The sequence below is a fragment of the Archocentrus centrarchus genome, chromosome 15 (genome assembly GCF_007364275.1).
Source record: "Archocentrus centrarchus isolate MPI-CPG fArcCen1 chromosome 15, fArcCen1, whole genome shotgun sequence".
NCBI classification, from domain to species: domain Eukaryota; kingdom Metazoa; phylum Chordata; class Actinopteri; order Cichliformes; family Cichlidae; genus Archocentrus; species Archocentrus centrarchus.
In genome coordinates, this window is record NC_044360.1 from 19,489,754 (window position 1) to 19,516,109 (window position 26,356).

The 26,356-nt window shown below is 38.3% G+C and overlaps 1 protein-coding gene across 1 annotated transcript; it reads left to right on the forward strand.

The window, feature by feature from the left end:
* The first annotated feature begins 1,199 nt into the window (after positions 1 to 1,199).
* prim2 (DNA primase subunit 2) lies at positions 1,200 to 25,896 on the forward strand. Its single transcript, XM_030748185.1, has 14 exons — positions 1,200 to 1,292; positions 2,217 to 2,366; positions 2,484 to 2,596; positions 3,259 to 3,353; positions 3,455 to 3,575; positions 5,260 to 5,355; positions 6,412 to 6,549; positions 9,879 to 9,946; positions 11,830 to 11,902; positions 12,146 to 12,331; positions 18,827 to 18,953; positions 19,156 to 19,238; positions 21,285 to 21,353; positions 23,499 to 25,896. Exons 2-14 carry the CDS (start codon positions 2,222 to 2,224, stop codon positions 23,724 to 23,726), a joined length of 1,542 nt encoding a protein of 513 aa, XP_030604045.1. The 5' UTR covers positions 1,200 to 1,292; positions 2,217 to 2,221; the 3' UTR covers positions 23,727 to 25,896.
* The last annotated feature ends 460 nt before the right edge of the window (positions 25,897 to 26,356 follow it).

A 26,356-nucleotide genomic window follows, 5' to 3' on the forward strand; every position in this document is an offset into this window, starting at 1 on the left:
TTTAAGTCATTTTTTTTTTTTTTTTTACAACGAGTAAATGTATTTTCTACTACAGTGTAATTTCATGTACTGGGAGTCATTACTGTGACAACATCCAGTAGTTTTCATTAACTTTGATAACTGCATTTCCATTCAAAAAGACGGCAAAGAGCACTAACCACGCTTAACCTTATGCTATTAATAAAAACAATGTTTATAGACAGTAACAGTATATGAGCAGAGTCCTATTCAAAAAAAGTAAACAAAGCGCATGCATAAAACATAATACTGATAGGTGAAGAAGAAAAATAAAATAACTTACATAATAACTTCTGAAAAATATGGAAGAAATTGTACCAGAATTATTTCTCCATTCAATTTGATTTGACCAAATAAAGTAATTAAAATACAATAGAGTACATATTAGAAGAGAAAAATATATAAATGAAACATGGGGTCATAGAGTTTTTCACTAGCCAATAATTGTATATATAGAAAGTACTGTTGTTGCCTTTGCAGCATTCTTATTTTTCAGAACGATGTCATAGTGGTTGATGTCAGTTAAAGATATAGCAAAGTTTGCTTTCGGGTGGGTCCATGTTATTGTATGTATGTGAAACTTATCAATATAGTCAGAAGTTGGGTTATTCACAATAATCCCCAATAAAAATACTCCCATTCCAATCGGCTGACAGGCGAGTTTTTGAGAAACTGTGAAACACCTTGTGCGGCAGTATCTAACACCACTATATATTATGTAAGAGTTTTTTTTTCTTTTTCTTTTCAGTAATTCACCATAATAATAGCCCATCTTTGTTCAATAGTTCCCGGGCTTGGATAATATTGTTGTCGAACTGTTTCTGGATTTAAAAAAAAAAAGTTTACAAACCAGTTAATGTTAAAGCTGTTATTAATCATTTGAAAAACAAAGTTTTGGGTGATCCCACGTATTATTGGTGCATTTGTTATGTAATACAAATGCGGCCGCAAATTTCTGTGGCTCAAATTGAGTCATAAAAAAGGACAGTGCAATAACAGTGGCTTATCTTTACTCAGAGCGTCTCTTGGTACAGTTTGGTTAATATTCTTCAAAAGATAGTGGAAAATATTTCTTGGGTTTTCATGGAGGAGACCGCTAATGAGGGAGAGAGATGGGGCGGTTTGTGCCGAAAATTAAAACGAGTGCTCACCACTTCGCGACTTTAGTTCTCTTCCGGTTGCGGACGTAACGTCATACTTTACCCGCGTTTGTTGAATAGCCCAGTTTGTTTGGCGGGATTGAGTGTTGAGGACTCTACAGCATCAGCTAAACGGTAATGTAACGACAGTATTACAATCTTATTATTCTTCACAAACTATGGCTGATAATATACTCGCGCTGTGTCGGTCTTTCTCTTTGCAGGTTAAACGCAACTCCGCTAGCTAGCAATCACTGTCGAAGTAGAAGTGTTGCTGACTGACTATCGCTAACTCTTGTTAAGGACTCTCTACTGTTACCTGAAGCTAAACGGTCTCTGTAAGCAGCTAAATTTAGTCTCGAACATAAAATTGAGTTCATGTGAATGACACTTACTGACTGCTGGGACAGTGTGACATACCAAACATAGCTAGGTTCACTCGGTCAGTTCAGTTGTCTGCAGAGGACAGATGAAGGAAGATTTCCAGCTGTCAAAAACATTTCGCCCGTGAAAGTGCTTCTGCACTCTTTGCTGTCTCCCACAGAAGTGGTGATGATGTGGGGACATCCCTCATTTGTGTTGTGTGAACAAGTTATTAATAAGATTAGTTAAGGAGAAGCTATGTTTGCTTGCCCATGCCAAGTTATATAAGGTACCGCTTCTGCCACTTCTGGTTGATTTAAAAGTTGCTAACATGCTCAGCAGCAATGCGGTTGTTTTGTTTTTGTATAGCAGCATCCTTTACTTTGCCAGATCAAATAAGGGCGGGGATTTTCGTGTTGGTGTGTACTATTTTAAGTCATAAACATTTAAAAGGTCACACTTCTTCTCCACAATAGTGTTTTATTTATCCAACTTCTGGTAAGGAGAAGATTGCAACATCAAGCGTTATGCGTTTAAAATGGTAACTTATTTAATATTCATGAATTTGTGTTGAAATTCACACTGGTCAATACCTCACTACATAAAAAAATGTTCTGGGACTAAATATGGTAGGTTGGGGACCCCGCGTGCTACCAGGTGGTACATTAAAATATGCTTGATTTCTCTTACCATCAGGCACCATGCAGTTTTCTAGCAGAAAAAAGAAGACTGGTATTAGCCTTCAGTCTGAGCTCTATGGGCAGCATCTGCAGTTCTACGGACAGCCTCCTCTTGAAAACATCTCTCTTTCTGAATTTGAGACATTTGCTGTGGAAAGACTGAAGTGTAAGACTCAACTCATGTTATTCAAGTGAAATTCAAGTTACTCTCTTCTATTCTCTTGTGAAATACATTTTAAGTAGGATGTCTTATTTATAATGTCTGTTTTTGACGCCACTGCAGTGTTGAAGACCGTTGAGAGTTTGGGAGTGAGTTATGTCAAACTGAAAGATCAGTATAAAAGCAAACTGGACAAAGAGCTTAAAGCTCTGAACTTTCCTTACAGGCCAGATGCTGTGAGTATGTTTACCATTATGCACATTTAAACAGTCTTAGAACTGTCAGTGAATTGTGTTGTCAAATACTACAATCGCTCATCACAAAGAGATTTCTTTATAAACATTTACCAGTTACACATTTTAATGAAAGCACAAGAGGCCATCCTGTAACATCACACTGCACTCCACAGTGCTTGAAGTCACCTCAAAATGACACTGTGAGGTCTATCTCATACACTGGCAACTAAGAGCATAGGGTCTAGAATGAGACCAGTGCTAACTATATAGCCTGATCTGCACAATGTTGATCTTTATGCCCTAGAAGCTGAGCTTGTGTAGGATCCATTACATTCTCTCTTGGCAATACTGATAAAACAACAGTATTCAGCAATAAAATTGATTTGTAGGAAAAAAAGAGACACTGCTGGGTGTTGCAAACCATGTGACTCATTTGGTAACATTTTGAGACCCTAAACTAAATGACAAGAGACTGAAATAAGAAGTTGGTATATAGGTACTGTAAACATGATTTTTAATATATGAAAAGTGCAAACAATCTTTTTTTTTTTTTATCTCTACTTAAAACTCAAACTCTGTTCCACATGACAAGAAATAGTGAATGATTGAAATTAATTTGCATTCAAAACAAAACAAAAAATAATCTCTTTCAACCCATTAAGGATGACAGAAAATCTCAGAGTGGGCCAAGTGAATTTGAGAAACGAAGAAAGGACCACATCTCCCACTTCATTCTCAGACTGGCCTACTGCCAAACGTAAGTCTTTAGTTTCCATTGAAGTAGACTGAAAAACGTGGTCAGAATGTGAGTTGTTCACCTGCGGAAGATAAATGTTTATTTAAATTTGTCTCTCAAAGGGAAGATCTGAGGCGCTGGTTTATACAACAGGAAGTTGATCTTTTCCGCTTCCGCTTTGGTGACCTGGACCCAAAACAACAGCTGGAATTTCTTCACAAGAATAATCTGCGTTATGTCACAGTAAGTGTTGTAAAGCCTGTCTTTTAGCATACAAGAAAATACTGACTCAAGCCTGAGGGTTACCTACACATTTGCATTCTTGTATCCCACCCACTGTTGATGTTGGTGAAGGTAAAGGATTAAAACTAAACTATAGAATAAGTGCAGTCGTGAAAAAGTTTCCACAGGACTATATTGAGGCACACTGCATGATTCAGTAGCTTGTAGAACCAGCTTTAACTTGAACTAACTTTATCAGTCTCTCACATCACTGTGGAGGAATTTTAGTCCACTCTTCTCTACAGTATTTCAGTTCATTGAGGTTTTTGAGCATTCATTTATGCACAACTTAGCACAACATTTCAGTCAGGTTGAAGTCTGGGCTTTGGGCCACTTCAACACCGCAATACTTTTCTTTTTCAGCCATTCTGTTGTAGATTTTCTGCTGTGCTTGGGATCATTATCCTGTTGCATGACCCAATTTCGGCCAAGCTTTATCCGTTGTACAGATGGCTTTACATTTGACTCTAGAATATTTTTGGTATACAGAAGAGTTCATGATCAACTCAGTGCCTGGAAGGTGCCTAGGTCCTGTGGCTGCAAAACAAGCCCGAATCATCAGCTCTCCACCACCGTGCTTGACAGTTGGTATGAGGTGCTTGTGCTGATATTCTGTGTTTGGTTTTCACCAAATGTGTTGCTGTGGCTAGACATCTCCACTTTGGTCTTGTGTGTCCAAAGAACATTTTTCCAATGTCCAGATGCAACTTTGCAAAGCTAAGCTGTGCTTTTACATTTACTTTAACATTTTAAAATGCTAACTGAACCCTGTAGTGTTTGAGATGAAGCTCTTGGGTTTTTTATTTTTTTATTTTTATTTTATTTTTTTTGCATTTTCTCTGAGCAGTGCTTGGTCTAACCTTGGGATGAATTTGATGGGTTGTCCACCCTTGGAAATATCTTGGCAATTTTGCTCCAGACTAGCAAAATTTCTGCTTTTAAAGAGGTGCTCACACTTGCTAATGATCATTTAATCAAGTACATTTGATTAGCAGCACCTGGCTGTTATAATCTCTTAATTGATATTAGGAAAGGATAGCATTGGTGCGAGAAAGTGTAAAGTAAAAGGTAAAAGTGGCTCCTCACCAACATGCATTTCAGAAATAATATTGTGAATTATGTTTCTAAGTCAGGCTCTGAGTATGTAGAGCCCTCAGACCTGATTCTGTGAAAGTTGTTTCCATACACAGCACTGTGGTGTTCAGTTGTATTTTCACTAGGTGGAGCTGTTCAATCATCATAATGGGACCCATGAACACTGTAGTTTAAATGTATCTTCCAAAAGTTGCCCCTATTTAGTAAAAGACTGAATTGTAAAGAAATGACGTTTCAAGTAAGTGTGTGTGTGTGTGTGTGTGTGTGTGTGTGTGTGTGTGTGTGTGTGTGTGTGTGTGTGTGTGTGTGTGTGTTTTATAAGGAATAAAACAACAGGAGGTTTGCATAAAAAGGTGGTGAATACATTGTGGGGAAAAAAGGAAAAAAACTCATTAAAATTAATGTGTAAGCAAGGATGCAAAATGAGCTTTCATTTTATAAATGTTTGGTTTCCTCAAGCTTATTAACAGCATATTAACAGCATATTAACAGTAACACAGTTCAGCCTTTGCAGCTCCTCACTGAACTTTTTTTCATTCTAACTTTTCAGATTAGCAGTGAGGAGAAGATGGAGCTGAAGGATCAACTTATAAACTCCAGCTTCGGCATCAGTGGAATCACTGTGAAAGAGCATGAGTTCTACAAGGTGAGTTACTTGTGTCTTTGCATGTAGATAAATATGAGGAAGTGAGCTCTCATGCTTCCATAAGACATTTTTTTAATATATAGTGTAGGCTACAGTTTATGCTCCTGTAGACCCACAGAGCCAATCTAAGACATACAGACAGTGGCACTGTTAGGTTGATGTTCTGAATGGTTAATTAGTTTATAACAGGTTTGGTGATTGCTTGAGCCCTCTTTCCGCAGTTAGGCCCATTAGAACTAATGGCAGAGTCCGTGCTAATAAATGGTGTAAAATAGGTTAGTTAGAATTTGCGGAACATCTCGGATCCTTTTGTCAAGACGAGTGTTTTTAAATGCATAAAATTAGATTTGAATTCTCGTAACAGCTTCCTTTTGTCCAATATTAGACTTGAACAAATTACCACTCAAGCTTCCTCATTAGCATCATGTGTTGTGTAATGCTTACCTGTCTGAGAGTACTTTTTAACACTTTAGTACAACTCTGATTTGTCTACTTTGCTTTACTTTTTTAAATTAAACTCCTTCCCCCCCTAGAGCCAGTATCTCATCAGATAGAGACAGATCATCACTGATATGAAATAAATGAGCAACTATTTCTCCTTGAGGCCGTTTAAACCAACATTATGGAAAAATCCTGCTTTTCCAAATGTCGAAATACAGCCCCACATGTATATATCTTATTGTATTACTAAAGAAATGCATTGACATCATAATGTTAACTCCCATGTGCGTAGTAGGCAAATCTCTTAAAGGGCTGTTTTTCTGTTCTGTCAGTCAGTTCTCATAATGATTTAACTTGCGAATGGATTAAATGCAGTTTTTTTCTATTAACAACATTTCAAAGCTTCTACTGGAGTTTAATTTAAATTTCAGGCTTGCTGCTGATAGTCATATTCACTGTGAGAATGTAAATCGTCCCATTTGCTTTGCTGAGCTTAAATTGTATCCTTGGATCACAGTTTAAGCAGCCAAATTACCGAGGACACGCGGTTGGCCTTTATATTGTGAATTCATGCATGATTTGTTTTTTTTTTCTAACTGACATTTATTTTTAAAGGTGCCGTTTCAAGACGCCCTGGATCTTGTGCGATCGAGGAAAGTGTACCTCAAACAAGGCTACGCGTACATTCCACATCAGGATATTGTCACTATTGTTCTCAATGATTTCCGCACAAGGCTATCAAAAGCTCTTGCAGTAAGTGATTATTTTTTTAATTAATTAATTGATTGATTCATTTTTTTTTTTAAACCACAATATTCTGAAAGCACAACCGAGAATGTCCACATGAAAATTTCAGGAGCACTTTGTTGCTATTTAAGCCTAAATATAAAAGTTAAAACCAATATTGGAGATTTTTAAATACCAAAAATCTTCATTTTTCCTTGAAAACTGCAGCGTCGGTCACACTACAGTAAACATTTGGAACCACTTTATTGCCTCCAGTGCAACACAATCTTTAATCATCGCCTTTGTGACTCGCTCCATCACAACTTCACTTTGTATTATTTTGCACTAGTGGCCATTTTCATGCACTTTCATGCTGTTTGTATATGCAGAATCCCTGATTCCATAAGGCAAATTATTAAATTGCTGCTGGTGCTTTCAGTTCCCCAAGGGAAATGGTAGAAACGCAGGGTTCAACTGAGGGGAATAAGTATGCACATGTGACAAAAAATGTCTGGAGGAAAGATTGGGGACATCTAGACGGAAAGTGCTTATTGTCCCTACAGGCATGATGTTTTTTTTAAAGACTGCTGAAGGGGGTTTATGATGGCACCATATCACCAAGCTTTTGCATTGCTTTGAATGTCCTTAGGGACTTGAAGTGCAATGTTTTGGAAACCAGAGGCTTTTTTAAAAATTTTTTTTAAATATATGTGAAAAGACAACCTAAGTTCAGCTGCATGGTGGTGAGCGGTCCAGATGGTAGAACAGGCACAAGGAGCATCAGCAACAGCTGTCGGTGTCAGTCAGTGTCATTGTGTGGTTTATGAATAGACATGTTCTATTAATTAGGCACGAAAACTTAAAATAGATGACTTGCTGTACTTAGACACAGAAAATAATGTCTTACATTATAATTACCTGATACCTTAGCCAGTGATATGTGTGAATTAGATTTTGTCATATAGAGTGGTAACAGCTGTTGAAATAAGACTGTTTCTTTGCTCTGTAAACATTTTTCTAGATTAGAACAGACACTTTTGTCAAGAATTATAGAGAAGATGTCCCTTAATGTGTGGCACAAGAAAACGAAAAGGTAGAGACAAATGCAGAGTTGTCTCAAGTAGACTACACTTTACTCATACATTTGTACAGTAAGGTGGAGTAAATATTACATCAATATGAGGGGTCAGTGTTTTATAGTTTAGCTGAAAATTGGCTCCTTTCCCGTTATCGATCCACATCGGGTGGTCAAAGTTCTCTTTATTCACCCATACAAACATCAATACCCAGGTTTTCACACCCCAATCCACCAATACTGCTTAAAAAAACACAATAAAATACAAATAGACTTTGACATATATACATACATTTATATTACTTGATAAAATCCTTCCTTTGTAGATTCACATCATCACAAGACTTCCTTTGAGTTCATCAGAAGTGCACTTGTTAAAAAAAATCTGCTATAATGAGGTTTTATCAGAGGCTTCTACACTGATCACTTTTTATCCATCCTCAAAGAGCAACTCAGTCCAAATTGTGTGCTTATTTCATGTGCAGTGTTATTAGTCTCTGCAAAATATGTGTCAGCCTTTACCTTACTTCATATTGATTTTACATGAATTTCCATATACAATTGCATGTTTGTCTTCCATATAGTGTTTTACACTAGAGCCTCTGGCCTTAACAAGGGTTTTTTATGCATTACTCGCTCATGGTGAGTGCACACAGCTAAAAAGCACTAAGTCAAACAAGATACTAGATTTTGGGTCTGGTAGTTTAAACAATGGAGTGACAGTTCCGAGAGAAAATCATGTCAATGCGGACTTCAGTTTTTGTTATGCGCTTGTGATATGTTGTCTGTCATTGTAACAGAGTAGTCACTTACACTCTCTTTTCAGGTAATACTATGTCCTCATGACAAAGAGTGGGCTCCTTTGAGCCAGTGAGCTAAAATGCTTCCTGGCAACTCGAGCTATTCTAAAACTCACTTCTGTCTAAATGAGTTGTTTGATTACCAGAATTATCAAATTGTGATTTCTGAGAGTCGTTTTAGATGCAGCTGAGAATGAATGCAAAGTAATTTGGTGCTTTTTATTTCTCAAGAAGAAGCATATTATGTGCCATTTAGGTGAAGATGGCCCTAAGGACTTTTTAAAAAAACTGCTCAAGTTGTAGAATCACCAATGTCAGGACACCTTTTTGTGTGGTTGGTATAGTACAGGAGGTCATTGCATTTGCACTATTGTTGACCAGCAGCACCATCTTTTCCAAATTAGAAGAGGAAAAACAAAGCACAAATAAAAACACCAACTTTGTTCGGTTCTGCAATTCTCCAATTTTCAGGTAATTATCCGGACCACTAACTGCTAAAATGGAATAATTCAACAAACAATTTTTTTGTAACTGAGCCATTGTGTTACTGTAATGTTTATTCTCCTTCGCTGGGGACAGCAAGGGGACATCACTGAGAATATGTCATTAAAAAGGTATGAAATGGAAAGCTGCCTCTCCATATGACTTCATTTATTGGTTTGTTGTTCATTTTAACAAACAGAATGCTGCATCTAAAATGTTTTCGGTGCATGTGTGAGGCAGACCATGAACTGGCTAAGACTCAAAAGTCAGGATTTAGACTAAAGCTTTTTGCAGAGGGAAGAACATGGATCTTTAGGGTTTTTTTTTTTTTTATTTTTTAATGAAAAAACATCATTGAGCCCTACAGCTGACTGTGTTTTCAGACTGAGACGGCATATGAAAGCTTAAAGTCACAGGATGTTGTAAGGGATCGCCTGACAGTTGCTGTCACATGTTTTAGGATTGTGTTAAAACGTGTATTGTGTAAATTATTTGCTCAACCTGGAGCCACAAAAATCATCTCACTGTTTTAAAACACGGTTGCATGGAGAAGCATTAACATTATCATTTTTAAGGGCTTTGACACACTAAGCTGACAAGAGGCTGTAAGCAGGCATTTAGTAAATCAGGATTCTTGTCATTCCTTTTAATTTTTTTAAATATTGGGAATTGTCATAGGTGTTCCAAGATTGATCACGCAGCCAGTTATTTCCTTTTTTTAATGTTAGAAACAAAACACTGAGCAATACATAATCAAGTCTTTAATGATAGATACTGCAGTGAATTTACCTCTTGGGCTGAATTGTTTACACCTTTCTGATCAATTTGGATAGTGTGGGTCCAGAAAGACAGTTTTAATTAAGAAATTCTGTGCACTAGTTTTAAGTGCAAATTGTTTAAAAGTGAATCAGGTGCACTTAAGCTGAAATGTTGGGCTGTTAAAACACTTTGACCTAGACTGTTTGCCATTGCTCATGTGATGCCCATCTCTTCTGCAGTTGACAGCTCGCTCGCTACCAGCAGTGCATTCTGATGAACGGCTCCAACCTCTCCTTAACCACCTCAGGTAAGAAGCAGGATGAATAACATCACTGCTGTTTTGCCCGTATGCTCATGAAAAAAGACTTCTAGCATAATTGATCTTCTGCACCAAAGAATACTGGAGGCTTTCAGCTGGTCTGAGTCAACCCAGACTGGCCCTGTAAATTAAGTCCAGATGTTGTGCAAACTTTTTGCCCCTTTACTGTGTGTTCAGCATAATCTTATACTGATCTTAATGCTACTTCCATTATAGGGTTACTAGAAATATGCAGCTTGTGCATTGTTCTGGGAGAACATGCTGGTTGACAGTAGTGGTAGTTCACTCAGAGAATTACAAAGTGGAGAGATAATAGCAGTTTTAAGGACAAAGTAATAGGAAAAAGTATAGCGCTCTCAGTTAGTTGATAGACAAAAAGCTTTGGTTTTGGCTTCTCAAATGGCAATGTTTTATTTGTTCTCTTGAATGAGTATCCCTGTGTTTGCATTCTTGAAAGAATACACAAAGAAAGACATTTTAAGCCTCCATCTTGAGTGCTCGGTATAGCCATTTGTACAGTACTTCTAAATGTCTTAAAAAAGGACAATGTTTGATCTGTTCCAATATCATATGGTTGGAACGCCCAAGTCTTCTGCCTTAAGTTCCTGGCATACCAGTAAAATGTGTTGCTTATCCTAATGATACACTACATGGGCACAAGTACTGGACCATCTACAGGAGCTGCTCAGCCATGAAGCACCTGGTGTACAGTTTTTGTGCTGATATTAATGCCAGTTAATGTTTGGAGCTCTGCAGATGTTGAGTCAGCGGAGGGTTGGAGACTTTGACACACTGTGCACCTCACTCTGTAACTTTGCATGGTCTGTCACATCACAGCTGAGTTGCTCTGGTTCCTAAACAGTTCCACTTTGCAATAATGCCACCACTAGCATATCTAGAAGAGATTTAAGGAATTGACTTGTTGCAACGGTGGCATCCTATTATAGTACCACACTTCAGTGGCTGTTTAGTACAGCTCATTCTTTCACAAATGTTTGTGAATTCTAAAGTCTGAAAACAATGTGATGTAAAGCTAATGCTTTGGACTCAGCTTAGTACTGGTGGATGGTACTGGAAGGCTAACAGTGATGCTGTGTATAGGAAGGGGATGAGCAGACTCTGCTTTCTAAGGAAGCTCAGATCCTTTAATGTGTGCAGCAAGATGTTGGAGATCTTGCATATGTGATCTTCTAGAGATGCCAGCAGGATCAACAAATTGGTTCACAAGGCTGGAACATCATTGGTCTGAAGTTGGAGGCGTTTGAGTCAGTGAGGGATGGGAGGTCACTGAACAAACTGCTCTCCTTCATGGACAACCCACCTCACCCACTCCACGCTACTGAGGCAGAAGAACGCCTTCTCCCTCAGACTGATTCAACCCCCCTGCCATAAAGAATGCTCCAGAAAATCATTCCTACCATTCTCTATAAAACTATATAATAACTCTTCTTTCTGTGCCTGGTAAGTGGTAAATGGTAAATGGACTAGTTAGTGCTTTTCTACTCTGTCTAAGCACTCAAAGCGCTAATACAACATGTGAACACACCTGTCGGGACATAAGTTCCCACACACACATTTTTGTATTATATCTTCTCGTGATGGTCTTTCAGATTCCTAGTGTGCATATTTTTTATTAATACAATTTGCAATTTATTAATTTCAAGTTTGTTTGGCGAGTGACACAATGGATGTAGTACAGCATATATTATTTTAAGATTACATTCATGTAACATGTCAGAGTGAGGCCATAAAAATGTTTTCTGTCAAGATATATGATCAGTTTTATAGCAGCATTGATTGGTGATTGCAGAATTTTAGAAGAAAAGTCTTATTTGCCACTTTTTTTTTAATTGTTGTATTTCTTCTTTTAGTCATGCATATGTGGGACAGGATTACAGCATCCAGAAGAATGTTGGGAAAATCTCCTTGGATCAGATTGACTCAGTAAGTTGCTTTAAACATTTGTTCTTGAAATGTCAACATGAAGGCACCTTTTTGCATAGAAGTGGCTTATTGTAACTTTGCTGGACTGGAGCAGTGGAAAAAGAAAAGGGGGAAAAATTGGTATTTAATGTCACTAAATAAATATTCTTTGTAGTACATGGAAGCAAATTAGATAATTACAGGCACATGTATATTATGTAATACATTTCTTCAAATTGGTCATTAACAATTAACTGCTTGCAGCTTTCAGGAAAGTCATTCCCACTATGTATGAGGCAGCTCCACCAGGCTCTTAGAGAAAACCACCATCTCCGCCATGGAGGTCGGATGCAATATGGTCTTTTCCTCAAAGGTATCGGCCTGTCTTTGGAGCAGGCTCTGCAGTTCTGGAAATCAGAGTTCATAAGAGGCAAAGTGGATGCAGACAAGGTAATGGTTATAAATTTTAATGTTTTCAAAGTATTTCCTGGGTTAAAAAGGAAAAAGAAAAAGTGAACGGATGCTTTCTGACTGCTCTCCTGTTGAAATGTGGTTTGGTCCACCCTACTCCCCCAAACACCACTGCAAGTTAACCAAGGTACTTACAGTGTAAGACCAGCAGATAAAAAGGAAATGGATGTCTCATGTATTATTTTTTATAATTATATAATTTATAATCATAGCCAGCAAAATATTTTATAACATACAGACATCACTCAGTAACTGAGTTTATCTATTACAGAAATTATGTCAGATGCCACAGTTATTATTATTTTACACATGATACTTAATCCAGCATTTTTTTCAAAATATTTCAAAACATGCTTACTATACTGACATATGCTACCACATATTTTGCTGGAAATTGCTTAGTAAAATATATAAATATACATATTTTCCCAGAATTTAGTCTGAGTACCTCAGACGGAGGGTTTTTGTTCTGTTCTGTTCAACACTTCAGTGGGTGGGGCTGTTTTTATTGGAGATTAAGTGGCTCCATCAAAGCTTTATTGATTGAAGGAAAGTTCACTGGTGTCATTAGGTGCACTCAGTGCTTTGATGAAGCTAATGAAAACTGAAGTGGTTATGAGTTGGGTTATTATGTCTCTCGGTAGGAGACAGACACAGTAAAGACATTAAAATTGTTCTGCATGAGGAAAACGCTCACTCTTTATGTGAGTAAGAGAGAGAAGTGACAGGAGACTCCACATAATGGACCAGCTCAGATAGAACAAATAGAATTTCATGCTGTGGAGTTAAGTAGGTATGAATCATGCTTTTTACCCCTCAGCCTAAAAACGCTGGTGGGGTATTGTTGTCACCCTGCTGGGCGGGCGGGCGGCCAAGTTTGAACTTTGTGAACGCGATAACTCGAGAACGATGTGACCCAGGGTGTTCAAATTCACACAACAGATGCATCTACTAAAAATCCTTGGAAGGGTTAGTTCTTCCCATAATAATGCCAATCATAGAAAGTGACAGTGTTCTCAGTGGTTTATAGTTATTATGATTTTAGCATTTCTTATTCCTTGTTCTTACTTAGCCATTTGCAAGTGACTAAGGCTCATACGCATCCCATTAAGATCTACTGAGACTTGGTAATTATGTGTTCCAGAACATGTGCTTTCAGGGAATTTGTGCCACCTAAATATTCTGTTGCCAGGAGGCTGAGAGGTAGCATTGGCAGCTGACAGTATTTTTAGTCTTGTAAGGCTTTAAATTTTTTAGATTTTTGAACTTGACTGAGAAGGTTTTGACATGATCGTGTTGTTTGTGCTATGTTAACAGCTACGGCATTTTATTTCTGCTGTTCATCTTAACTGCAGATACTTTAAGGAAGTGTGATCAAAAAGTTCTGTGGCTTCACCCATTTAAAGCAAAAAGCAGCATGGATGTGACCTTGGAAGAGGAGCATAGTGGCCAGTATAAATCATGAAAGTTTTTTTTTTTTTTTGATCATATCTCCTGTGTTAGATGTGATGTTTCTGAATTGGCCTAGCTTGCATACATCGATTAAAAGTCTGATCATATAAATATTAATGCATTTCCTTACTACCAAGAAAATAACTTCTTAATTGCTTGGGTTGCATCATTTTCCTTTTTTAGTTATGCTTCTACAGGAAGCACTAAACAATGTTAGATAGCACATACCTCACACTGTCTGGGCTATCTTGGAGGTGAGATATAGCTGTACTGTGGTTTTTGAGTAGGGTCTTTTTTTTTTTTTTTTTTTTTTTTTTTTTTTTATGCTCCATCAACAGTGCGGCTGTTTGGGAATTTCTTAAGATATCATGTTTCCTGCTAGATGCACTCTAATGTTCATTAGATGTGAAAACAATCTCTCCTTGCTCACCCAAACCTTTCAGTATGTCATGCCCTTCCATGTGTGTCATGTGCTTGACTCACAGTTATACCTTGTATTATCAAAAGTGTGATTGGCATTTTTCACTATCTTCTGATGTATTTGTTCTAGATTAAAACATGAATTGAGAAAACGTTGGTTGCTTAAAAAAAAATGTTTGCTGCAAAAGTAATGACCTGTTTTCATATAATCCGTGCAGAGCTCACACATAAGTGGATCGCAGCTTTGAGCGCTCATCAAAAGATACAGTTTTAACAGACTGCACAGCAAGTGCCAAGAAATGATTGTGCCGAGTTGAATAGACACCTGATGCAGGAGTCTGGCATGGTTCTCCTTATGGATGGGCCTTGATCCCTGAGTCCCGTAGTCTTTGAATACTAATTTGTAGTAGTAGATCACATGGTTGGCATCCTGGCCATGTTACCCCAGGTAGCCTGCACTCTTTCCAGTCAGGGTCACGTTTTGCATCAGCCAGACAAATTGTCCAGGCATGTGGGACTCTCTTGAGCCCCTGTTTCTTGCTTGTTCCTCAGTTGAAGTAGTAATAAGGAGACAGATTACAGAATTCTGACCAGACACAAGATGCCGACAATATCCTTCATAGATTTTGCTGTATAGATAACAGGCGCTTAGTCATTCGTAAGGTTGTTCAAATCTATTTTCTGCACGGGAAATACAAGTTTTGCAGAATTGGGGGTGCACATGAAATCGGTGGGAGGCTAATGAATTTTATCAACCCTAATGTCTAATATTAATTGAACAGACACAAAACTGTTGTTCACTGCTGTTCATTGTAAGATTTCATTCCATAAAAGCTACTAAAACATACATGTTTAAAAGATAGCACAATTTGCATTCAAATTTAAGGCATGCTTTTTTTGGCACTATAAAAAATATATGCCATACAGTGTTTGTGTTGACAGTTAATAGTAGTGCTATTTTAAAAATGTACTCTGCTACTTTAAATATAGATACTCATTCTAAAAAAAAAAAAAAAAAGTTAAAGTAGGGTAAATTTTGGTTGGAGAAATATGGATACTTGCATACTAAGGAGGTGAAAAGTAAAAATATCACTGAATAATTTGTGAAGCTCTTGGAAATAGTTTTGCACTGATGCGAAATATGTTAGATGTCAGGCTGGTTATTTTAGAGTTTAATTCAATGAGGCTTTTGTATGCAGACATTAAAAAATAATAATTTCACTTGAGGCACATAAAGATTTTCCATTATTTTATTTTTTATGCTATTACAGAAGCACGTTGGATTTTGCTGATACCTGTTCATGCATGTTTTGAGAGTAATAAAGCAGCGTCCATCTCAGTGAGAGCCTCACGGCAACCACAGTACATGGGATTCATGCCACAGCCCTCTTTGGAGCCCTGGATCTGAGGTGGCTCGGCTCCCGTGTACAAGTTCTCAGAGAAAGTGGCTCCTCACAAAGCCCAGCTCTTGTGCCACAGCAGAGGCAGCAGAATCGTGCTGACCAGATCGCAGCTCTCACAGTGATGTATGTGTTGTGTCAGGGATTGCACTTTGTGGCAGGCTGCACAAAGCCTGCTCATTAGTATGCGACAGGCACAGAGGAAAAAGATGGGAGGCAGCACTGCCAAAAGGCAGGCCCGGAGGAAGAGGCAATGTAATATTAGACTAGAGGGGGAGAGAGAATTGATGAAATCAACTTGATCTATCCATTATTCTCACTACAGAAGTTCACCAATTCATTTGGAGGAGTGTCTGTTTGCCCCACATTTGAGTGTGTTGTATTGCCTTGGGGGTAGGCCTGCTTTTGAACTACTTGTTTTTTAAATGTTAACTTAAGGTTAATTAACTGACACAATCTTTCATAATGTAGGTGGAACAAATGAGTCATTAGATGACACTTTATATTAACTGCTCTTACAGATTGGTAACAAATGTACACTGTGTTATTTTATCTCAAGTATTTTCAGTATTAAGGAGCCCCAAGCCTCTTCATTGCTACCACATGTAAAATAAATCCTGAGATCATTTGGTTGTAATGATTTTTTTTTCTTTTTTTTTTTTTTTTTCTTGGCAGTGATGTTGAATTCAGTATTGGTGGAGCTATAATAGGCAGAAGTTATGACACGGGTGCAGAAACGATTCAGGTGTTGCTAATAACATTATGGCTCTGTTCTTTTAAGGCATTGTGGTCAGCCATGACACTGACAGTGAGCCAGCAACAGCAGGACCCTGAAGCTGAAGAAATCAAATTAATACCACCACACACACGCACGCACGCACGCACGCGCGCACACACGTGGCTTTCCTGGTGGGAAGTGTCAAAATGGATTAAAATGAAAAATTCCTTCAACAGCTAGCCTCATTTACGTCACTTTTTTTTTTTAAAGTAACACTAAAGTTAATTGATAAGTCATTCCATTCAATTTAAGCTGTTTCATCAGTTACAGACTTTGTTTCAGTGGCTTTGCTGCTCTAATTTTTCTGCCATTTAGTTAAGTGCTAATTTAGTGTGAATGACCTTTTTAGAAGGCGATCAATGTCTTTTTTCTGCAACATCAAGCTACTTAACTCATGTGCTGCTGCAGCGTTTTATAGTCACTCACCTCTATATTGTTGGTTTTGGTGTGAAAAGGCCTCTTGTGCCGATTGAAAGGGGACTGTATTATGATGGCATTTAACATAAGAGGGATTGGAGCTATAAGCACATCAGTCACTATGGACTGAGCCTAAGAAGCCATGCCAAGTTTACACACACATACGCACACACACGCATGCACACGAACACACATATATAAGTAATCCCTTTGATTGTGACCTAATTCAGGATTTTGTGAATGTGCTCTGGAGTGTCGGGGGGGGGTGCGATCGTGATGTAGTCCCATAAGCCAAGATGTGCATAAGAAGAGATTTGGCTCAGCTTCACTGAATGTATCTTTTTGTAAATTTGCTCAGTTTGGGGGTCAGCGGTATTGGGGTATATCCAGGATCATCTAAAGTATAGGTTGAAGTAAAACAAAAAAAAAAAAAAAATCTGTATTTAGAGGGGTTTCATTCATGGGGTGGGTTGTGCTTTACCTCAGCTTCTAGCCTGGCCAAATGAATGTTTAGTATAATTTTTTGAGGCTTTGTGTCTTTTTTTTTTTTGTAAGATTAGAAAGGATCTTTTTAAAAAATTCTTTCATTTAGCATCTTAAACACTGCAATGCTGTTGGAGTTCTCATGCTTTGTTTTAATAGAGTAAGGGAGTCTTAAATGAGGAAAAGACCTCTTATGTTTATTATTTGATTTATCATACTTAAAGGTTTTGCAGGTTTCTTAAATTGCCACTGCAGCTTGGCACATTAGTGAGTTCAGGGGGTTTTATTGCAACATTAATGTGTTATGATGGGTGCAGTCATGTTGATTGTGTTCTGCCACTGTCAGAGCACTCTCTATGTATTTTACTGTTTGATTTTTAGAGGCACGGTCACTGTAATGCATTCTAATGACTGCACAGAATTACTATGCAATAAAAAGTTCACTGCGAAGATTGTGTAAAATGACCCCTGTCCAAAAGTATAACTAGACAGAAGATGATGTGAAAGTTTGCAGAGGTCTGGCGTACAGCTCATGTGTGTCCTTGACTTTGATCTTTTACTTTTAGAGCTGATCATGGAAAGGGTTTTTAAGATATTAAATCAGGATTTGTATAGTTGTGCTGCCTTTAAACCCCTGAAATGTTTAGTAAGATATAACAAGACCTAACTATATGAGCCTAATAGTACACTTGATGGTCACTGTAAATGAAAAAACTCAAGCCTGTGGGGGGCAAGAAATAATCATTTTCATTGATAACAGATAAATTCAGGTTTTAGTAATGAATGCCCATCACAACCTCCTAACACCAAGGTGATGTCTTCAGCATGTTCATCCCAAAAATATCATCCATTTTCTTAACCTGCTGTCCGGTTTGGGATCATGGGAGGCTGGAGCCTGTCCCAGCTGTCATTGGGTGAAAGGCAGGGTACACTCTGTGCAGGTCGGCAACCTATCACAAGTCTAAAACAACTGGGATGTTGAGCATATCACCAAGGTGATGTCTTCAGTATGTTGAATCCAAAACACCTGTTACACAATGCAAGGCAACAGCAAACACTCAAACAAAGGGCTCAGATACTGAAGAAAAATCTGCTAGCAACTTATCTGAATCTCAGCTGCACAATGAGCATCACAGAAGTTGGTAATGATCAGTTATCCATACAGTTATCCTTAAATATTAGAGTAATGAATGATGAACGCATTAAACTGTGTCCTGGGGAGTTGTTTACATACATTTATTATTGAATTTAAAACCTACTTCATATTGTATCACATCATTGTACAGGGCAATGGGCAAAAGTTCTGAAAAACATGCCCATCCTTAGTTCAACTATCTCGAATGTGGCGACACCTCTACAGCAGGTTCTCTCTAATAGCTCTATATTTCATCGAGGAAAACACCCTGTCAAAACTGACATGATGTATGACAATGACTCTCTTCACCCCTACCTTGTCCCTCTTACACCCTCATCCTCACTAATGCCTTTCACTTCCTCTCTCCTGCCTTCTCTTGCTCTCTGTAGTTTGACAAAGCATATGCCTACAGCATCCGCCACATGTTTGGCAAAGAAGGCAAGCGAACAGACTACACCCCCTACAGTTGTATGAAGGTGATTTTATCAAACCCACCCAGCCAAGGAGACCATCATGGTGAGTTGACGGCTGTTGGAAGAAGAGGTTGGCTTGGAAACACGAACACATTTTACTGTGTCTTCACTAAAATATCTGCAAGCCTGCAGTTGTAGTTGAATGTGCTTTTCATGGTCTTTCATTTTCCTCCAGCCTGTACACTGTGTCATTTCTTTATTTGTGTGTCTTTTTATTTAAATGAAATTCAATTCTATGTTTGTAGGATGTCCATTCCGGCACAGTGACCCAGAGCTGCTGAAGCAGAAGCTTCAAGTGTACAAAGTGTCTCCCAGTGGAATCAATCAGGTGGGTGCCATCTGTCTACAACTGGTTTGTCAAATGGTTGAACAGCCCTCTAGCCACAATTCTCTTTTCTGACTGGGGACAGCAGAGGGTTATGTTTCTTCCCCAGCCTTAGAAAACTCAGCCAATATGATTATTGGATTAATAAAAAATGTCAAAAAATGAATTCAGAAACCACCAAATAGTGGTTCATGTCAGTAGATTATGGCAACTGATCTTAAATATACTAAGTGTAAATAATATTTCCTTTGCAGAATAGAGGTTTCTTGTGTGACACGTGCTCATTGTGCAAGAGTTATCTGCCATAGTGTGTATACCCTGACCTATTGGTGAGAGTTTCTTAGAGGTTCATGGCTGTCTCTATGTGAAATTTATCACAAAGAGGCTGCTGCACCAAAAACCCTTGTATGATTGCTGTGATTGCTTGCAGATTGCTGCAGTTGCCCGTAGACGCAGACTTGTTGGCAAACACTGACTAACAACTAGTTGAGTGGTAGTAAAATTTTAAAATGTGCGCCACAAACCAGAAATGGTAAATATTCTCCTTCAAAGTAAAAGTTGTGCCCTTTGACAAATCGGCATGTTCAGTGCAAACTACGAGAGACTGCAGCAATCTGCTAGCGACTAAAGCAATTCCAAGGAGGTTTTTGCCAGCAGGTTGGAATACACGTTTTTTTCCCTAGCCACCCGTAGTTGCCAGGGCGTCACTGACCTGCTTCTGGGCCTTTGTGACTGGGGCTTTTGCAATTGATTTCCCAGCAACTGCCATCAACCTCCAGCAACCACTTGCCAAGCAGAATGGGAATACACATTTTACACAGAGAGAAATCAGTACAGGCGACAATATAGAGATATACTTCAGGTTTTATTAATGATCGCTACCCTTTTATAAATGGCTTAACCCTCTCAGCAGAGAGATGCTGTGCTGGTACTAGTTTTGTTGTACAGTTTGCTTACAGAAGTAGAAGGAAAAAGTAATAGACAGCACACAAGTCAATATTTTATGACAATCTGTGCAGCAGTTGTAGAAATGTTTGGCTGTATATTCACACCATGAGGTTGCCGGAGGACATGTCAAGTCAAGATGAATGTCTGTACAGCTGTGTACAAGCAACATCAGTCAGGATTGACAAAAGAGATTTATTTCTAAGAGACCTAAAATGTAAAGATATCTAAGGCTGTAGTAGTATTACCAAATGTCTTGTGTATCTAAGACATTCTTCTGTAATCCCAGTGAAACCTCCAAAAATAAACCTCACAAAGTAAAATCCTCTGACTCTGGCATACTTTTTTTTTTCTATAATGGCACAGGTTGTATTTTTCTTGTATTATCCATCTTTTGTGTGCGTTTTTGCGACTGCTCCGTATATCCCACTAAGCAAACTAAAGCTGTAATAAAAACTGCAATATCTGACTGAAACAGTGTATAGCTCGACACTGATCTAACCTCAGCCTCAGTGTTTAGCATGCTGGTGGCAGTTTCACGCTGGAGGCAGCCTTCAGGAATCTGGGGAATAATGAAGGAACCAAATTCAGGCAGATTCCTCAGAAGTGTCTCTCTCTTTGAGTACTGATAACTTTGGATTTATTTTTCAGCAGGTCACTCACCCCGAGTATGCAGTCACACTGCACACACTACAGTGGTTTTTATTACCAGAATGTTGGCGCGCTTATGTGACCCAGTAAAAACTCGGGCTGCAGGCCGGCTGCTCAAACTCTCTCTTTTCAACTTTACAGAGCTACAGAAAGCAAAAATAAGATATCCTCTGAAATTGAGATGTGTAAGCACTGCCATTGGTTATTCTCCAAAGAGTTGACGCAGGGCATGAATATTTAAATCAGGCCAAATATGTGTGTGATCTGTTTTTATTACATTTAAATTTTCTGAAGGATGTATTCACTTCTGTCATGATTATTGACCAAAAAGTGGATAAAGCCATTCTAAATAGAAAGCTGGAAAAGCCACAAAAAAAAAGCCCTCTGTAGAGGTACTCTGTCAGTATCTAAGGTGTTTAACCTTCATTTTGTCAACTGTACCTTTTGTTGCAGATTCTGGAGCTGGTTAAAGGAATGCATTACCAGCTGGCATGCCAGAAATACTTTGAGCTGACACACAATGTAAGTGAAGTCATTTGATGTGGGGAGTAACCAGGGGGTACCTGTGTCAGAGGCAGGGGTTTGGTCCTTACATCTCATGCATGAAGGCTCAGGAGAGACCCAGAACTGTCATCCCATCCATCATTAGCTGCCTGTCACAGCCGTTTATTTTTCATAGGTTTATTATAGTATTCCAATCTATTTTACCTCCTGTGGATACTTATTTGATTTAAGCTGTTTTATGTGTGTGAGTCATCATCCAGTAAAGCTAGGACTGAAACGGGCAACATGTTTTCTTATGTTTTTCATATGCAGGTCATTCAGCGGTGTGTTGCACATATGAATGCACCACATTCACGCAGCTTCTTATATAGCATGTGTTTGAAGCGTGAGGCTGATGTGGAAGCACCTTAAATCTGCTTTCACTCTAATGGCCAGCAGATGGCAACACCTCCGGCTTCAGGAATAAGTCAGATTGTATATTTATAATCTAACCTCAGTAAACATTTTAACATTGACTTTATCATCTTAATCACTGATTTCAAGGCTTTCAAGTCTGTTTACGTTGTATATTATACTTACAGCAACATAGGCTATTACGCAAGGTGTGAGTCAGGGCGTAGCTACTTTATGATTGACAGTTGACTCGGTGCTTGTAGAGGAGATCCATCCCTCACATTGATGTCAAATTTAAAAATGGCCGAAATGCCACACGAGGCTTCAAAACATCACCCTACAAACCAACAGGTGATTGTTTCCAGTTGTCATTTAAGACATCAGTAGCGTTAATGTTGAAAGGGGAAAAATAACACATTTTTCTTTTAATAAGGTAGATGAGTGCTATTACAAGTTAAAATTGACTATAATCCTACAATCTGTATATTTAAAATGAATGAGTGACTTTTTTTTATTTACAAAATAAGTAACTTCAATCTAAACCATATTCTATTAGTGTCTTCATATTACATTACATGTCTGTGTTGCATATGTATAATTCTGGTACTTAACATGTGCATCTGCTTAAAAAACATAATATTTGATTTCAGTATACATTATAATTTTTTCTCTAATTTAAAAAAAAAAGACTTTTTGTTTTGGACTTTGATTGACGTTTTTTTGCTTAAGCTCTTCACTGCTAAGTATACAGGAAGTGGTTTAAATATAGAAAATATTAGAAACTATTAATGCAACACTGTTACTATTAAGAAGCCATAGGCCTAGCAAATTTCATATACAGTTTAGTTCACTGATATAAAGTCTGCTGAACATCTGCTCTGATGCAGTTATAACCCAGGGCTACTCGGGTTGCTGTTTATTGTCCTTAATTTATAGTTTGCAGGTCACTTGTTTGCTTATAGTCATTACATATGCATTCATTTTTTTTAAAAAAAATTTAAAAAAAAACCCCTAACTATTATTGTATGTTTTGCATTCATGTGTAAAATGAATTAATTTGCCTCACATGGCAATATGTACATATTGAATGTACATTTTTTATTATGCTAACAGCTGATTTAAAAACAATGAGACTGAATTTGTTAAGCCACAAATCTCAAATGCATCCAAAGAAGTGTTAGGAATTAATAAACTACCGTTTAGGTCTGCTTGCAGATACCTGAAAATACCTGTACTCTAGTTTGTCAGTAGGTACGAACAGCCAGTGAAATGTCTCCTTAGTAACAGGAGATGCTGACATGCTGCGCCAGTGTTTTAAATCATTTACTTCTTCACTACGAAATGTTTTGAAAGCATCAATCAAATTACTTAATTGTTTAAAAATTACAGAAAAGGTCACAGGAAGAACATTTGAATTCCATCTGCTAATTGATTAATAGGTTTTAACTCATCATGAATGATTTTGACATTTTTATTTCGTGAAAGGCCATTTCATCTTTTCACTGTGCTCCGATAGAATAGTTAGCAGGTGACTTTGCCCACTAATGTAGCTGTGAAAGCCTCCTGTCCTCATTAGTAAATCGCTAGTAAATTAGTAAACCATTCCACATCACCCCCACTGACTGAGATGTTAAATGACCGTCTTATAAAAGGTGACATTTTATTGAATCAGTCAATCACTACGCTAGCAACCTGCCACTTCTGTCAAAACTGAAACTGCTATTCCTGCTTTCTCTTGACCTTCCCTCTCCTGTGGTCTCTCTCTCTCAGACTGAGGATGCCGCTTTCTCGCTCAATCACCCCAACCAGTACTTTGTGGAGAGTCAGAAACTTCTGGGCGGAGGCAAGGACGTGAAGAGAGAGCAGGAGACCCCGCAGAGGTCGCAGGAAAACTCTGCCCCCAGAGGACCCACTGCAGCTCAAGAGGTCGCAGCAAATTCCTCCCAACATGTGGCTGAGATGACAGAAGATCTGGACTCTTTCTTTCAGGATGCCTGATTCCCATATTTTTAAATACACATAGAAAGAATTCTTTATCTTTATCTTTTGTTTTTGGACAGTTGGTGGACATTTTTTTGGAAGCTGGTGCATGTTCCAACTTAGCTGAGGCTGAACGCTGATAATGTCAAGTATTAAAGTTGAAAATCTGTCTCACAGTCCTTTAATTCCAACTTAGCAGGCTTTGGGGAAAGAATTAGAAGAAAATAAGAGGAGTGAACCATGGTGCTCATGGAAGGGAAAAATATCAAAAGAAAAAAACAAAAGAAGGAAAAATAGAAAAATAACGACCAAAAATGCCCATGAAAAATTGAGGATTGAGACAAATATGTAGGCAAGATACATTAAACAAACACATTTGTAATGTCTAAAATAATCTTTCCATTTTTGTTTTCTTTATTGAAGGTTTTGATTTATGTATTGAAGGCTAACTCACCAAAGTTTGTTTTTGTTCCCGCTGTATGATATTCTTTGCTCACGTCCGTGAACCTGCATTTATTTCTGCGTAACCATGCGTTAAAACTGGTCTCTTGGTTTGTTTTCTTTCTTTGTTTTTACACTGGTCTGAACTCAGATGGCTTATATTCTCAGTGCACAGTATTTTGGCAGAGACGTGGTTTGGGGGGTGATGACTAGAACATTTCCCAGCTGTCTCAAAAACAATGTCATTGTATTTGCTGGCAGCAGTATGGATGAATGGTGGCAGGAGGGCGGCTGAAAATAAACAATTTCCACACTTGTATTATGCTGCCTTGGAATATTGCCTCCTAGTGCACAATGCAATTTATTCAAAGCGTGCGTGGTCAAGAGATATTTCCCTACTTTCCTCTTGAGCCTTAGCTCAATAATTTGTTTAAAAAAAAAAATGGTGGCTGTCTAAAAGTCGAACCTTTGGTAGTGCAGGAATTAGCAGCACAGGCTGCTCCTCTAATCTCAGTTCTTTAGGAGGTACAGTTCTGTGCTCTTATCTCCCCTCTTACTCTGAACTTTACCAAATTGCTAACTTTAGATCCAATTAGAGGCACAACAGCGTTAGTTTGTGAATGTAAATGCATTTTCCAGGGAGCTGGAGGAAACATTTGGATGATTTTGTGAAAACCTCAATCTGTAATTTAATCATCGTTGAATTTAAGCCTAATGTCCCAGATGATGGCAAAAGAAGAGGTACCATTAATGCACATTTCTCTTCTCTATTTCACAATTTCCTCTGACATATGCAAACCATACTGCATCAGTGTCTCACACTTTTAACATCAGAGCACCAGAGCTGCACATGGCTGGAATTAAATTAGGTCTTAAAATCCAGGCATGGTGCTTGACATGGAGAGGATTTATTCAGTATAATAAGGCAACTGGATAACAGTGCACAGCCGGGCTGCTGTCAGCAAGAGACCCTTGATGTTTAATATTTGGTGGAGCATGACTACATCTGACAAAGCTGGCACTTTCTTAGACTGTGGGCAGGCAGTTGACTAGGACTGTTTATCTCCTTCAAATGGATTTACAATCATTAGTCATGAACTCGCTTGCTTTCGTTGTGTGATTTGTTCTCTTCCTGTACTCATTACATGGACCAGGGGTGCACCGTTGTGATGGTGCATTATCCAAAGGGTGAGAAACATAATCCAAAACCTAACTGCAGCATTTGTTTCAGGAGGCTCGTACGGAAACTGACATACAGCAAGAATCTGTATCCATGGCTGTGCCTGTCACTGCAGTAAAGCCTTTATTTCAGCTTGATGCACATGTTGCAACCTGGGGCTTGTAAATGCAGTGAAAATATTAACTGAAATGTAAAAATTAAAAGACGAGCCTGAAGCTTAAACTTATGAGGCAGTTACAGAAAGTGCAAAAAAAAAAAAAAAAAATCAGTTTTATGCGCTGCAATGTGAAAGAGCATCACAACGAATCAAAAGGTTATTCATCAGTAGTAATGATTACTTCCCTGACTCCATTGTTCATTTCTGCTTGTTGCATGATGTATCTTTTTGTCCTAATACGGCATAATTTTACCCAGGGGACCAAGTTTGTAGCACTGTCATTAGTTATTCAGTATGCCTCACCAGAGGCAGCTCCGGTTAATTTGGAGCTTTGCATGCACTTAGTTTATTTCTTCTTAAGGATTAGATAGCATCTAATAATGCATACTTGTACACCTCACCCTTGAGCTGTATTAAAATGAGCAAAATGTATTTGATGACTGTCTCATTCCTTATTTCAGATCTAATAAATGGTTTGAGTGTTAGCTTTTCAGTGGGAGGATTTGTCGGTCTTTATCGAGTTCTATTTAGATGAGTCAGCGTCTTTGTCGTCACTGCGCTGCCACATTTTTGTTTCAATCTAAAAAGTTTGAGCATTTCTTCGTGCAAAGCCTGTTGCAGCTTAAATTAGTAAAAACTTGAGTCCTGTGATAGACAGACGACTTGTCCAGGGTGTACTCTGCCTCTCGCCCAGTGTCAGCTGGATAAGCAGGAGGCCCCTTTGCTCCCTGTTAAGCAGTTGATGGATGGGTGGATTTTTAGTTTAGCAAGTGTAAAGTCTTGTACTTGGTGTTTCTTTTTTTTCCCCCTTTGCGGTGGAAAAAGTACATAAAAATCTGTCTTTAAAAAAGTTGGAATTGGAAAGTTCCA